Here is a 14,786-nt window from a genome sequence, read left to right on the forward strand (position 1 = left end):
GAGATAAAATGGAGGAGAAAGTTTTGCTTAGTAGTTGAAGCAATTAAAATCAAGTTGCCCAATCAAATTCAAGTTAATCTTTTTTTATTATATAAAAAACATCATTGTCAAAAAAACCATAAATTAATGACGTCAGCTTTAAAATAGACAAGAAATATTTTATTACTGAGTATAAAGTTGTCACATGGGAAATGAAAGATTTAATAATACTCGTAGAACTAAGTTATTATTGTCAAATTTCTGTCAATAAGTGTGTTTAGTAACAAAATTATTGTCAACGAGTCTAATTTTGCACACAAGATATCATAATTAGTATAACTTTTTTCTTTTAAAAAAAAAAAAAAAAGATTACATAGAATGAGATAACAAGAAATTATTAAATTTAATGACCACTAAACATTCTATACTTGTCACAGCCATAAATCCCTCCCATCCAAACTATCGAATGGTGATTCCTTACTTAAGCCGTTGTCCTAGTTTTGGCTTTCTCAACTAGTAAAATAAAAACATCTTTTGCAGAGAGCACAATTTCTATATACAGCACTGAAGAAATTTACAGCATGATGAAAATCCCGCCTGTCCGGGCTCAATGTAATGCATGGTCCAGCAGCTGTAGATTACGCTGTTATTTTCGCTGCTTTAAGTCATCAAACAGGATCTCGTTGCCCAACTTTACAAGTTAATAACAAAATGTTTGCGCTAGTCTTCAACTTTCAACGCTGACTCGGTGAGGTAACTTGGTGAAGAAAATGCAGCAAACTTCAGTGACTCTTTTGTGAGCAACTCCATCATATATGTACATACAACATGGGTGAATTTTTTGGAGGAAAATTATATACTCTTTGGCCTTGATAATCAAATAAGACGCATATTAGGGGACCCACCACGTGTTTGGGTCTTAAACAATGTACTCTCGATCCATGGATCAAGTGTATAGCCTGCACGTCTTGTTGGAGATACTGAGTGGTCGTTTAAATTGTAGCTGCTTTGCCCAGGCCAAGCATAAGATGGGTGAGGTGGTGAAAGTAAACAACTCTTGGAGGCAGGCGCCAGTCTATGTAAAGGACTTGATGAGGGTGAAACAGGCAGCGATGTGATTGATCTTGGATTATCCCTAGAACCAAGATTGTCAAGGAATTAAAAAGGAACAAACAGGTTAAGAACTAAAATTTCTCAACAAAAAAAACAAAGGTTAAATTCTATAAAATTTCTTCCCCGTCCTCAAATCAGTTGCGAAGGCAAAGAGCTTTACCTGGCCTCCCAAATCATCAGCCCTGGTTTTCGTATATTATCGGGGTCATAGGAACTAATACTCTTTCTGCGCGGGTGTATTTCCAAGGGTTGCTGCATACAGTTCAAAACATAGCCCATGAGTTACTTGCTCAAACAACATAGAAACAAAAATCACGTCTCTTTTGTACAACCTATACAATGTGTTACAACTAAACCCAAAATCGCTTTGAGTGAATCAAACAAAAAGGCAAATAAAATTAGGTAGCCTAACGGCCATTCCTTACAAGTAACCAAAATTAGAAGAGGTTCAAGGAGATCTCAGTGTTTTCGATTTAAAGGGTAATCAAATAATTTTTATGCACCTGAATGGAAGTTAACATTTTCTGAGGGTAATCCCACTACATAAAGCACCAATATAGATTGTTTAACAAATCACCATAATTTCAAAACTATCCTACTCCTATAATTTTCAGCCCGCTGCGCTTCATGAATGTATAAGATACCTCCAAAACTTTCACAAGTAGAATAAAACAAAATAGTAAGTCCATGCTCAAGCAACTAATCCATAATATGATAGAAACAGATAAATGCTCCGACAAGAATTCTTCCACTAAGGTCAACCATTTTCTTTCCTGGGAGGCAATAGTAACCACATGTCTCCTAGATAGCACAGTAAATCCTAAAGGCATCATTATAAAGAGAACAAACCATACAAAATCATGCAATATTGCAATTAAGTTGTTTTATCATAGATAAGTTGTTATAATTTATAATAAGGAGGTTATATTTGAGTTACGCTTCTTATGAATATGTAGACCACTAAAGAAGGTTATATTAGAATCGAGCTAGGTCATAGACAGTTAACTTTGTCATTAATGAAATGTACATTCATCCTGTGAGTAAAAAGGAAACAATCCCATTTTTTACCAACCCATAAACAAGGCAATATTAACCCATACAATGACTTCCAAATCCTGTCATAATAAACAAGTTCTCAGCTTAACAAACCTTAATTGCCACTAATATCACTTCTTACTTCATAGTTCATATCATTTCATATTTTCAACTCGATATCTAAAGCAGGTAAAAAATATTTTCTTTGCGATACGGAGACCATCATTTATAAGTTAATTAGCTGCATGCCTGCATATAAGCAAAAATAAAGGAGATATAGGAACTTCAGATTTCTATGTAATTTCTATGTATTAACTATCCCTTTCCCGAATCACTGAAAAGTTAAGCTTCCTGGGCTAGCCAAACAATATGACTACTTAAAAGATTACTTCAATCTCATAGCACCACTCTCTACACATAAGTGATTAATAAAGAGAGTAAACACTGAAAGAGAGACAAAAATCAAGGATATCTTACTGGCTTGCGCCTTCCATCAAATGAGAATGTTGTTGCTTCATTTGGTGCATTAAAATTGAGGCTCGTCCCAACAGATTGTTCTCTAACAAAAGGATGATCTAGCAAACTTGAAGCTAGGGGGCGATCAGCTGGATCACGTTTAAGGCAAAGATGCAAGAAATTTTTAGCTTCACTAGATAGGAAATCAGGAATTTCTGGTATATCTTTGCTGTTTCCAATCTTGAATATTGCTGCTACCTGCAAAGCCAACATAATAAAAGATTTGGCTTCTGCATATATCCCAACTTTGATTATGACGGGGAAGATTCTCAATTAATAGATATATTTCCATACCCCTTCATACTGGCTCCAAGGTGGCTTTGCCATAGCCATTTCAAGAATTGTACATCCCAAACTCCAAATATCAACAGCAAGGTTATACCCACTCTTATTCATCACTACCTGTGAGTACATAAGAAAATAAGTAGCGATATATATATATGTCAACTACCAGCTATCAAGAATATTCAGAGAGAGAGAGAGAGAGAGCACCTCAGGGGCCATCCAGTAAGGACTGCCTTTAAAAGAAAGCACTGAATTACAGGAAGTTATCTGCATTAGACAATTTAACAGATAGTGAGAAGTAGATAAGCTAAAACACAAGAAACTTACAGGCACGAGAAAGAAAACATTATAGAAAGGAAAATTCTAGATGTGTTTAGGATATTTGAGAATCATAAGATATTCCTAACGTATTTGTTGTAATTATTTACTTTGCTTGCCACTAAGATTAAGGAGAAGATTAGAAACTAATATTGTTATTAGTACCAAATCAAGTATAATGCCAGTGCTCACATTCGTTAGAAGCATTAAAGGATAACACTTACATGTTTTGCCATGCCAAAATCTGCAAGTTTGATTTCGCCAGTAGGATCAACCAATATGTTTGCCCCTTTGATATCCCTATTAGTCATTTAAAAAATATTTTTAATTATTTTTTATGATTAAAATAATTAATTATTTATAACATATATATTTCCAAAAAAAAGGAATTTCACAAATATGAGTACCTATGCACTGTGGTTCTACTATGCAAGTAAGCAAGCCCAGAGAGAATTTGTCTGGTATAGTTCTGAATAACAGGTTCCTTGAAGGGGCCGTACTCTTGAAGTAATTTATGAATAGATCCACCAGAGACGTATTCCAAATAAACTGATAGTGTGTCTCCAGCCTGGAAAGACCACCAAAATTAGAGTTGGCTGCTGCTGACTATAAACTAAATATGTCTTACAATTCTGTAAAGATTATGAAATTCTCAGAATCTCAGTTTTTCACTGTTGTGCACACCACCAAAACACAAGGAAGTAGCTCTTAGACATGAAGATGGGTAGACTATCAAAATTAATACAAAAAATGAAAAAGAAAGAAGAAGAAAATAATGATACATTAACAACAATCAGAAGATGTTAACCATGTAAAGCAACATAAATTGGGACATACCAGATCACTTCCATAGTATCTAACAATGTTTGGATGTGACAACTGGCTGAGCAAATCAATTTCCTGTGTAAACAGAAGAAAAGATAAGCCAACACTTGCCTTGTATCAGATTCTCAAGTTCATAAGCAAAGTAGACAAAAAATAATAACAATAGAAGAGTGAAGGCTATGAGTGTTAGCTGGAGGAGAGATTATCAAAGAAGACCTGCTTAAGCTGCTTCAGCGATTCTTTTGAGTTCTGATCGTCTGAAACAATTCTCACTTCCTTTATTGCACACATGTGTCCACCCTCACTGCCAAGGTTCGGCAAGGTTTATAATCAGAGGAAAAAAAATGATAAGAGGCCAAAGCAAACTAGTCAGCTAATACGCAATCAAGAAAGATTCAAAAGGTCAGCACTACATGGGCATCAATGATTTACCAATAAACATATCAAATTAGAAACAAAACCACAAAAAAACCTTAACTAAGAGCAAAAACATGAAAAAATCGTGACTACAAAATATGACAATCAAGCCAATGCTCACTACTCACAAAAGGGTGGCAGTGTGGAGGAAAGTCCAAAGGTACTCTTGCCACTTAAACCACCCCTATGTCCTAAAGTGCATCGCCTGATTATAAATTTTTGATGATATTCATCATAGGGAAGAGAGCTTGGTGCATTGATCCATGGTAAAACTTTCAAAAGAGCACTTTGAGTAGAAGAAGAATTTCCACAAGGAAAGTTGGAAGCATAACAATCATTCTTATAGAAAATGGATATTGCCTTTGAGATGACGCATAAGGATGCTTCAGAGACATCTTAAATCTGGTGCACAATCTTGGTCTAATAGCAGAATGTCAAATAAAATAAACCTTGAAAATCCAATGTTTGTTTCTATTTTCTAAGCAAGAGCCAATGAAAGCAAATACAACAAACCACTCCAAAAAAATTCATCACAACTCACGCCAGCCCTATAGAGAGAGGTTACACCAAACGAGACTGTGATAGGAAGATATCAAGATATAAGATAACAGTTGCAATGGAAAACAGCAGCTAAAACCAATTGGACTTCAGATATCATAAAGCAGCAACTACTACTCCCTCCGTCCCCAAAAGTTCGACCCTTTTGGCCTAATTTTAGTCCCAAAATGATCGACCCATTTGCATTAAAGTAACCACCAATTTGAATCAATATTTGTGCATAATTAGCTTCCCCATATAAAATTTTGTTTTTCCATGTACTTTATTACTTTCTCTCCCTACTTTTTTTTACAAACCCCATGTAAATTTATCTTTCCAATATACTTTTACTTATTTTTATTTTTCTTAACACCCGCGAAATCAGTCCAAAAGGGTCATTCTTTCGGGAACGGAGGGAGTAATCTATACCATTGTTGTATCCTTCTCAGAAAATAAATCAAATATAGTTATGTCATTTTTTGAATTATTAAGTTTTTGCTGGATAAGAGTAAATGAAAGAAGATATGACAAAATCCCAAAAAAATAAAATTACCATATCTCACTAGTGAGGTTACACCAATCGGGAAAATGACAGGAAGACATAGGATTACAGAGGCAAACTGGCAATGGGAAATAACAGCAGTAACCACTAGGATTTCAAATATCATAAAACAACAACTAGTATTCTGAGTCAGTAAATAGATCAAGAACGGTAACTTTAAAAATTTCAAAAATCCAATCATTAATTTAGTATATGCAACATTATGCGGGTGCAAAGAATTAGGGCAAACAAGCTTCATTTAGAATTAGAACAGCATGTGATTCAACATCAGTTAACCAAACTCATGTTGTCGACCTACACCTTATGTTATTGTGAAAATTTAAATTAGCCTCTTTTAAATAGGAAAATGTGTGATTACATAAATAACAAGAAGACCACAGAATCTTTGACAGCATGGTGGAGTGATACAAGATGGTACAAACTACAAAGGCCTTGTCAAGCTTTATTCCAACAATTTTTCACAGTTTCCAGCTGATGGGTTTGTCAGCATGTACAATTGGATCAACTCCCATCTTCCCAATATCCTCGAGGCTACAAAATAGCACAACAGCTATGCTTTCTCTTGTCTACCTGACTGAGTCATCTGGAAGCTTCTCACTACAATAGACTATTGTTACCAAAGTCCTTCAAAATGACCAGGGGTCTTCTGTAATAGATCCTTTATCAGAACTAATCAACCACTTTTTTGTAGTTCAACTGTTACACTAAACATTGCATGATGAAGAAAAAGGGTAGTAATTGCACACCACCCCCACCACACCCCCCCCCCCCCCCCACCACCCCAATAAAGGAAACGAATTTCTGACAGAAAAGGGGAGAGATTTGCAGGTGAGTGATCCACTTCAAACAACACTAACCTAGGAAGGTGATGAGCTGCTGAGCTGTCATTCCTGGTTACCCAGTTATACTGACTCCATGTTAATAACATAGAAGAGCTACTAAAAACGGCTAGGTCCTTCGCTACTCAGAACAAACAACCTGATCGGAGAATGACATGCATCACAGCTTACATAAAAAGTTGGAAAAAAGAAAACACCAAATTTCAATCATCTAATCAGTAACTTACAGCATAACTCCAAGCAAAACCTCAATAGACTGGATATAAAAAGAAAAAACTTGCCAAAAATGAGAGAACGATAAAAAATAAATTGCTTGATCTAGTTTATACATTGCAATCCTCCTACCATATCCTCCAATAAAATTAATTCAAATTGATGTATATGAAATTTAGTCCAAAATAGTCTTTGCATATGAATGATTTGTATTTACCTGTTAAATCCAAGGTAAACATGCCCGAAGGTTCCCCTCCCAAGAAGCTTTCCTTTCTTCCACTTTGATAGAGAATTATATGTGCCTTGACTGCTTTCTGTAAATAAACCAGCTCTTCCATTGGGCAAGGAAGATGGACTAGTAGGAGAGCTAGGCGGCAAGGGCAAGGGATGGCCTCGACTCCCTTCTTCTTGTCTTCCTGTAGGAGATTCTGATTTCACACTGGCCAGCCGCGGATGAATAGGTGATGTAGCAGCAGTAGCTCCTCTTGAAGCAGGACCAGGACTCTTTGCCCTTCCACTGGTTTATACAACATTGTATTACATTGTTAAAAGCCGAAAAGCGTTCTAGCATTGTGATCCAATAACTAAATTACTAACGGTTGTAATAAATGTGTAATTGGGAGTGAATTTGCAAGGAAAATCCTATCCAACTGTCTAAAGCTAGTTCAATCCATTACAACCAGAGGAGTTGTATTGGATGGTAATGGAAAATAATGAATAAACACACAAGTTTAGGGATGGAATTGAATTGCTATCAACATTAGGATTACACTTTCCTTGCAAAATTACACTTAAATTCACTAATATTACCACCATTTATTATCACCTGCCAAGCAGGCCATTAAGGCACGAAATAATATAACCTATGAAAGTAATGAAACATAATTAAACACTTAAACCATCTCAAATATGGAATAATAGCTAACTGTGCAAGAAATTCCAGAAGAAAGTAGCTAAAACCATAAAACAGAAACACAAATTTGCCAGCAACCATTTTAAATATAGAACTAGTTGGTGTTTTGGTGGGAGACAAGGGGGGAGGGGCATATTTCAATTCAGCCCATCGGATGGATTGTTGCCTCGAATACATTCTCACGACCATCATTAACGGAGCGAACCACTAACAGGAAGCATTTTGGCTTCAGATTGGCGACTAAATTATAAATTCTGTCTACAAAAGCAGGTGCTAAATTGCCTCAATCTAACACTCCATACCTTGCCACATGTAAGAAATGATACTAGAATTACTAAAAATTAAAAAAGTCATTGTTATCCTTTAAACTGAATTATAATTAAGTTTCTATATAATGAAAAAAACAATTTCCCTTCTTTCATATCTCCACCAATTACAGCAAACCTAATTAAGTGATTAAGTCTCTCACTCCTCTAAAAGCATGACCTAAAAAGTGAGAAAGGTTACAAAAAAAGATAGCTCACACACCTCAAGGATCACACTCACAAAATTAATAAACCACAAGTAATAAACAAATAAAAGTACAAACTTTACCCTTAAATCTCGATCAAATTACCAATCCTCAACATTCTCACAGATCAACAACCACAACAAAGCCTTAATCCCAAAACGATTTGGGGTCAGCTAAAATGAATCGTCATACATTCAAAACCATCCCCAAAAAGTGGAGTAGCAGGAGAAACCAGTTAAGAAAGTAAACAAAGTAGAGTGCAGAATTCACACAGATCAAACAACAACAAAATTTAAGAACCCTAAAAAAAATTACATCAAAAATTAAAGGGGGTTTTCCTTTTTACAAACCTGAAACCATCAAGAAGAATTGGATGATCATCAGAATTAGATTCAGAAGAACTAACACTCGAAATCGAGGCGGAACCCGAAACTAATAACCCAACACCACCATGACTACCATGATCAACAGCAACAACCCCAGAATTTGTAGGCCTAGGAAGAGGATGACCCACAACTTTTCTCTCACAATCTGAATCAAACCCAGAAATCCCAGATGAAGCAGCACCATTTCCAGAACTCCCAAACTCTCTGCTATTATTTCCCCTTAAATTAGGGGACAAAATCCCTCTACCAAACTCTTCTACACTTCTGGGTGACCTCTTATTCTTGCTATTACCATTAGAATTGGAATTGGAATTAGAATTATCAGAATTATTTGGGGATTTTTTGGAATTAAGCTCAAAAAACAAGGTATTGCTATTGTTTTGATGAGTTTCTTTGCTCTTGTTAGACTTTCTACCCCACCAAGCAGGCATCTTAATACCCAGAAAGATGAGAGAGAAAAAAGAGTGTTTAATTTGTTTGTATAAATTAAGAAGCAAAAGAAAAGGGGGATTAATTAATTTATGAGAGTTTAGAGTGGATATTATGGAAGATAGAAAAAGAAAAGAAAAAACTGGGGATTGGGGGAAAGTTGGGAGGTGGGTGATAGGCGTGGATTATATGTGTGAAGAGAAGAGAAGGGGGAAGGAAAGAGAGGAAAGGAGACAAAGAAAGAGAGAAGAGAAAAACAAGAGAAAAAGGAAGGAAATGAGGAGAGAGAAAAAGAGTGGGGTGGTTGTATCATCTTTGTATTTTATGTACTCATCATCGTCCTCGTCAATCATCATCCATCATCATGCAATTTGTACATTGCAACTCTTTTTTTTTGCTTCAGCAGCCTTTTTTAACCCCCATCGGCTCCCTCTCAAAAAAAAAAAAAAAAAAAAAAACTATCGGCCATCGCCATTGTCGGAGGTAATAATTAATTTGCGCGGATGAGGTTGTATTTGGTTGATTCATTTCAAGAGGTGATAATTGATCGCCATTGTTGATTTATTACTAAAGGTGGTAATTAATTCGCTCGGATGAGGTTGTATTTGACTGATTTATTACTAGAGGTGATAATTGATTCACTCATATGGGGTTGTGTTTGGCTGATGAGTCGTTCGGTTTGATTTTGAGGTTATTGCTTGATGCAGGTGGTAATTGAGTAATTTAAATTTATGGACGTGGGTTGTGTTTGGCTGATTAGTCGCTCAATTTGATTTAATTTTGAGATGGGTCTAGGAATCTAGGTGGTGGGTTGTATCTAAAGCTCTTGTAAATAACTTGTTATCACAAAATAATGAGATTGTAGTATCTTCTAAATGTCATTGTTATTGTCTGTCATTATCCAGCACGTAGTCGAAATTATAATTTTTTGTTTTTATATTATAACAGTACGTCTTTACCTTTTAGTAACCAAACCGTTGTCATAGTAATTAATTTGTTTTTCATTAAAGGGTTTTACTCCATGGAAGTATCTGAAATGTTCACTGTTGCAATGTACCTATAGCTTATTATGCTTTTTATTGAGGGAAAAGTTATATTAGTTGCTTTCATATACATTAAAAGTTGGTTAAATCGGTTAAAGTTGTGTTAGTTTTATAAGTGACACGTTGCTAATTGTTTTTGGAATGACAATTGCAATTTGGAATTATATTGGCTTATCTAGTTGATTATATATCTGAGGAATTGTATGTGTAGCCATTTATTGAGTAAGATTTCATGAAATCTTATCTTTATTCTTTTTATATTATGAGTACGTTATTAATTTGTTTCATAGTATCTAATTGATGTAAGTGAAATTTATTATAAGGAGTGTAGCACTGAACGCTAGCACGTGCACTCAACTCGATAGTAAAATTTCACGATGATAAAAATGTGTTTAAGTGTTTGCATTTTCATGAGTCATGTGCCATTTATAAGTTTGAAGTGATTTTTCTATTTGGAATGAAGACAAATTTACTATTTTTGAATGTTTCAAAACTAAAGTTGATGTATTTCTTACACACAAAAATAGATTATGATGGAATTTCCAAACATGTTTCCAACCACTAAAATGAATAGAAGGTGAATTAAAAGAGAGGAAATAGTATTTAGCCCAAATACAACCATATGATGACAAAGAGAGACCACTCACAAGATGGCTAGCTACGGGACGACAAATTGTGGTCTGGTTGGATAGAACACACACACCAACTATTTTAACCAATACAAGCAAATATATATGTGTGGGAGTTAGAACCAGATAAGACTAATGACAGTTGAGCCCTACTAGTCGATCCTATACATTTAGAGGTAAGAACCTTGCCAAGTGAGCCAATATTTGAGTCAAATTTAATTACATTTTTAAATGCTATGATATTACTACATTAATTAATTTGCACATATATTGATTTATAATTTATCTTTGATGCACAATATATATTATTTGGGAAAGAAAACAATATTAGATAACGAAGTTTCTTACAAAAAGTGTAGGATAGGTAGTTCTATATTGATTTTTATTTTTTAACAAAAAATAAAATGCATAAAATTCAATTATATATTAAGATTTCGGAGGGATCGATGTGTGGAAAATTAAAGTTGTAAAAACACACACAAAAAAAAAAAAGTAAAATTATCATACAAAAATCTTTATTAATATCGTTTCCATTCTCACTGATTGTAATTTGTAAGTGATGTATGGATAATAATTGTATATAAATTTCCTATTTTAGGGTGGATTAAGTTGGGAAAATTTGTATATAGTAAATTACTTTAATGGCACATATGGTGGATTCGCTTCACCTTGTCTAATTAACTTGATCTTATTGGATAGGATTGAATATTATTAGACCTCATTGTTAGAGGCCGAATAAATTTAAACGCATAAAATTATTGGTATGTATATGAATTATTGAACCTAAAAGTCATTAATTTAAGAAGAAGAGAACACATTCTAGCGTATATTGAGAGATGAGGATTTGAAAGCCTTTTATCACTTCTACACCCAATAATTTAATTTGGGAAGAAAAGACTTTAGAACACTTGGTGCCAAATCAAACATCCGACAATTAAAATCACAACTTTGATAATTTATGTATCAATTTGTTAATTCATGACATTGTATTATCTTTTTCAATTCCTTAAACATTATTCTTTGTAATAAATATTGAACCTTGTAACTGTGAAATAGGGTAAAAGATTTAATGCACAACATTCAATAACGCTTTCAATTCTTTCACACTTCATACTCTTTGACTTTCCACGCAATATGTATGACTCACATCCACATGAAAAATACAAGAGTCATACTCTATACAATTTTATTGCAAATAGAAGGCAAATGTGTTGTAGCAACACAACAAAACAAAATACTCTATACTATCTTAATTCTAAACAATCTAAATCAAACTCAAGCTAACGCGAGTTAGTTAGCTAGTTTAAATATTGAGAAAAGGTATAACATATACTCAATACCTTAAATTAAAGCTCGTCTAATTCGATACGGATAAGACCTCTTTACATAGAAAATATTTGAAAGACAAGGTCCGGTTGTACATAGAAAATCGCTCGAGTATTTTGATTGGAGAGAGAAGGTGAGAGACTAGAAAAACAAAGGAGCAGAAATAAGCGGGATTTCACAATTAGTTCTTCCACACACAATTATCAAGACAACTAACAGAAAATAAATACCCTCATCCTTTTTCACTATTTCTTACAAATCTAATTTCCCACCATTCTCTCTCATTCTTCTCTCTATAATAATCCGGAATTTGTGTCAATCCACCTCTTTTACACCATTTTCTCTCTCTTCTTCCTCTCTCAAATTCTCCAAAAACTCCATTTCTCTCTCTGTTTCCTCTCTCTGTTTCGGCAACTTCATGATTTTCATCTATTTTCATGGCGGACGATTCCTGATTTCAGAGATTACGTTGTGTTGATAGCTCGTATTCAGTGAGTTTTCTACCTTCAATTTGAATTTAGAATCATTTTGCTGCGAATTCTTGAAATTCTGGAATCTTAATTTTGTTTTTAATTTTTCGCTTTTTTTTAAGCTGCATTTTCTATCGCGTTATTCGAATTTTCCATTTGTGGATTATGAAATGATTTTGCATTTATATCTTTCGATTTTCTCAAAATTAGGTTAAGAATTGAACGGATTATTACCGAAAATAGAAGACGTATGATTATCTGATTTAATTCGTTGTTTTTTCCAGCGAATTCTTGAATTTTAGGTAAATTCTGATAAATTGTCTCAATTATGGCGAATAATTTCCAGCGAATAATTATGCCTTTTGGTTTGTTGTAATTTTAATTTGATATCAGAAATTTTTTGGTGAATTCTGATTTATACTGTTTTAATGATGTTGAAGATTGAATACCAGAAACAGAGGTGTATGTAACAGAGAGAAAACAGGAGAATAAGAAGAAGCTAGAAGAGAAATAATGGCGGCACCGCAAGACTCTGGACCGCAGGGTCTGTCGAGGAGGCCGTCGAGAAACACAGCGATAACGAATTTTTCGACGGAGGTTTTCGATCATGAAGTCGTTCCGTCTTCTCTCGTTTCGATTGTTCCGATTCTTCGTGTCGCCAGCGAAATCGAGCCGGAACGGCCTCGCATTGCCTATCTCTGTATGGATACATAATCCACCTTTTCCATTCTAGTTTGATTTTGTAATTATGTTTTGATTTTCTTTCTAGTTCTAGATATTAAGTGTAAACATACTAAATGTGCGTGAAATGTTTGATTATGGGGAAAATTAGGTCGGTTCTATGCATTTGAGAAAGCACATAGGTTGGATCCAAGCTCTACTGGGCGTGGTGTAAGGCAGTTTAAGACTGGTCTCTTGCACCGTCTTGAGCGGGTAAGATAAATTCTCTCTTTCTTCCCCGTTTTTTTTTGGCGCGCACTTTTCTGTATTTTTTGAATTTAACGTAAATGATGATGAAGGGGCAGTACGGGGAGAGTCAATTTTTAAGTGTGGGGCCGTGGGGGTAGGCTAAAAAAATTAAATTGTTTTAAAAGGTTATAAAGTAAATTATGTAGCTAAAATTTTGTATTGTATTCTAATTCACTGTTATCAGTTATTGGTATGGTTTATGGCTAGATTCAAAGGATGTAGAAAATGGCTTGTAAACCTTTTTTTTTAGTTTTGTACTCGGACATAATATATATAATTGGTATGGTTTAAGACTTTAAGTCTAAAGTCATAAATCATGACGTTAAACAATGTGTAAAATTTGTATCATATTTTAAATCAGGACGTAATACATAAATTTTTATTTTAAAAATAAAATTTCCATCATTAACTAGTTTTTTTTGACACACTCATCATTAACTGGATATTAAATTATTAATACACATTCCCTCAAAAAAGTACTATATTTGTATTACTTTGTATATGTAGTTATGTACTATAACCAAGTTATTGTTTGATTTTTTTTTTATTTTTTGAAAGACAGTCGTTTTATGAAATTAACATAATATACTAATAATTAATATTAATGATAGTAATGTTTTGTTCTCCTTAATAATATTAATAAGGTAATATATTAAAATTATTTAAGTTTAGCAAAAATAATGTAGTTTAATAAAATTAATAATGATTAGCAAAAATAAATTAAATTTCTGTTTTTTTTTAAATTAAAAAAGGTTAAATTTAGGTTGAACTAAATTAACCTAAGAAATTATTCCTTGAAAAAAATATTTGTAAATATATACTGTAGTGAATAAAATTTAGCCTAAGTATGAGCTTTATAAAAGTAATTTTGTTCCTCTTCTGTTCATTAGTCATTGCATCATTCACTTGACTTACACATATAAAAGCCTAAATTTGTTACTAAGTCAATATTAACTGAATATACTAATGTAATGGCTTTAAAAATAGGGATTTTGCTTACTAGTTTGAAGGCAGTGTAGAATTCTTGTAATTAAAGTTTAAAAATACCAACACATGATGACATCAACTATTTTTTTCCAGTGGGTGGATAATGAAAAATTATGATAGAGTGCTCTTTGAATTCCATGACTATCGACTTCTCATACTAGCTTGGGGGCCGTTCTACCAATCTAATCCTATTTGATTATTTAAAGAGTTTTAATTGAGCAGATATAATCTAACGCGCTTTAGATTTAGAAATTTCCTCACGTTTGGTGGGGACTGGGGAGGGCAATCCAAGAAATTTATGTACAAGAACAAGTAAAAAGAAAAAAAAAAACATAGAGAGTAAAGTTGCCCTCTTTCATATACATGTCAGAAACTCGAATTAGCAATGTTAATGCCCCCTTTCATTCCTTCAATGGAGTTTTCTGCTTCCCTCTTCCTTCATGAGTATCCTGGGTGTTTAGGAAAGTGACATCTCCGATTCTTC

General features: G+C 33.9%; 1 protein-coding gene across 1 annotated transcript; it reads right to left on the minus strand.

Annotated features, from left to right (window-relative positions):
* Nucleotides 1-339: 339 nt before the first annotated feature.
* Nucleotides 340-9,155, minus strand: LOC145601231 (mitogen-activated protein kinase kinase kinase 3-like). The gene is made up of 11 exons (XM_081657201.1): nucleotides 8,414-9,155; nucleotides 6,857-7,156; nucleotides 4,288-4,375; nucleotides 4,084-4,146; nucleotides 3,654-3,814; nucleotides 3,471-3,546; nucleotides 3,136-3,195; nucleotides 2,938-3,045; nucleotides 2,605-2,841; nucleotides 1,253-1,344; nucleotides 340-1,114 (listed from the first exon to the last, which is right to left on the minus strand). The coding sequence occupies exons 1-11, from the start codon at nucleotides 8,878-8,880 to the stop codon at nucleotides 856-858; spliced, it is 1,911 nt and encodes a 636-aa protein (XP_081513327.1). The 5' UTR covers nucleotides 8,881-9,155; the 3' UTR covers nucleotides 340-855.
* Nucleotides 9,156-14,786: the final 5,631 nt, after the last annotated feature.

Source organism: Chenopodium album, chromosome 21 (assembly GCF_948465745.1).
Source record: "Chenopodium album chromosome 21, dcCheAlbu1.1, whole genome shotgun sequence".
Classification (NCBI taxonomy): domain Eukaryota; kingdom Viridiplantae; phylum Streptophyta; class Magnoliopsida; order Caryophyllales; family Amaranthaceae; genus Chenopodium; species Chenopodium album.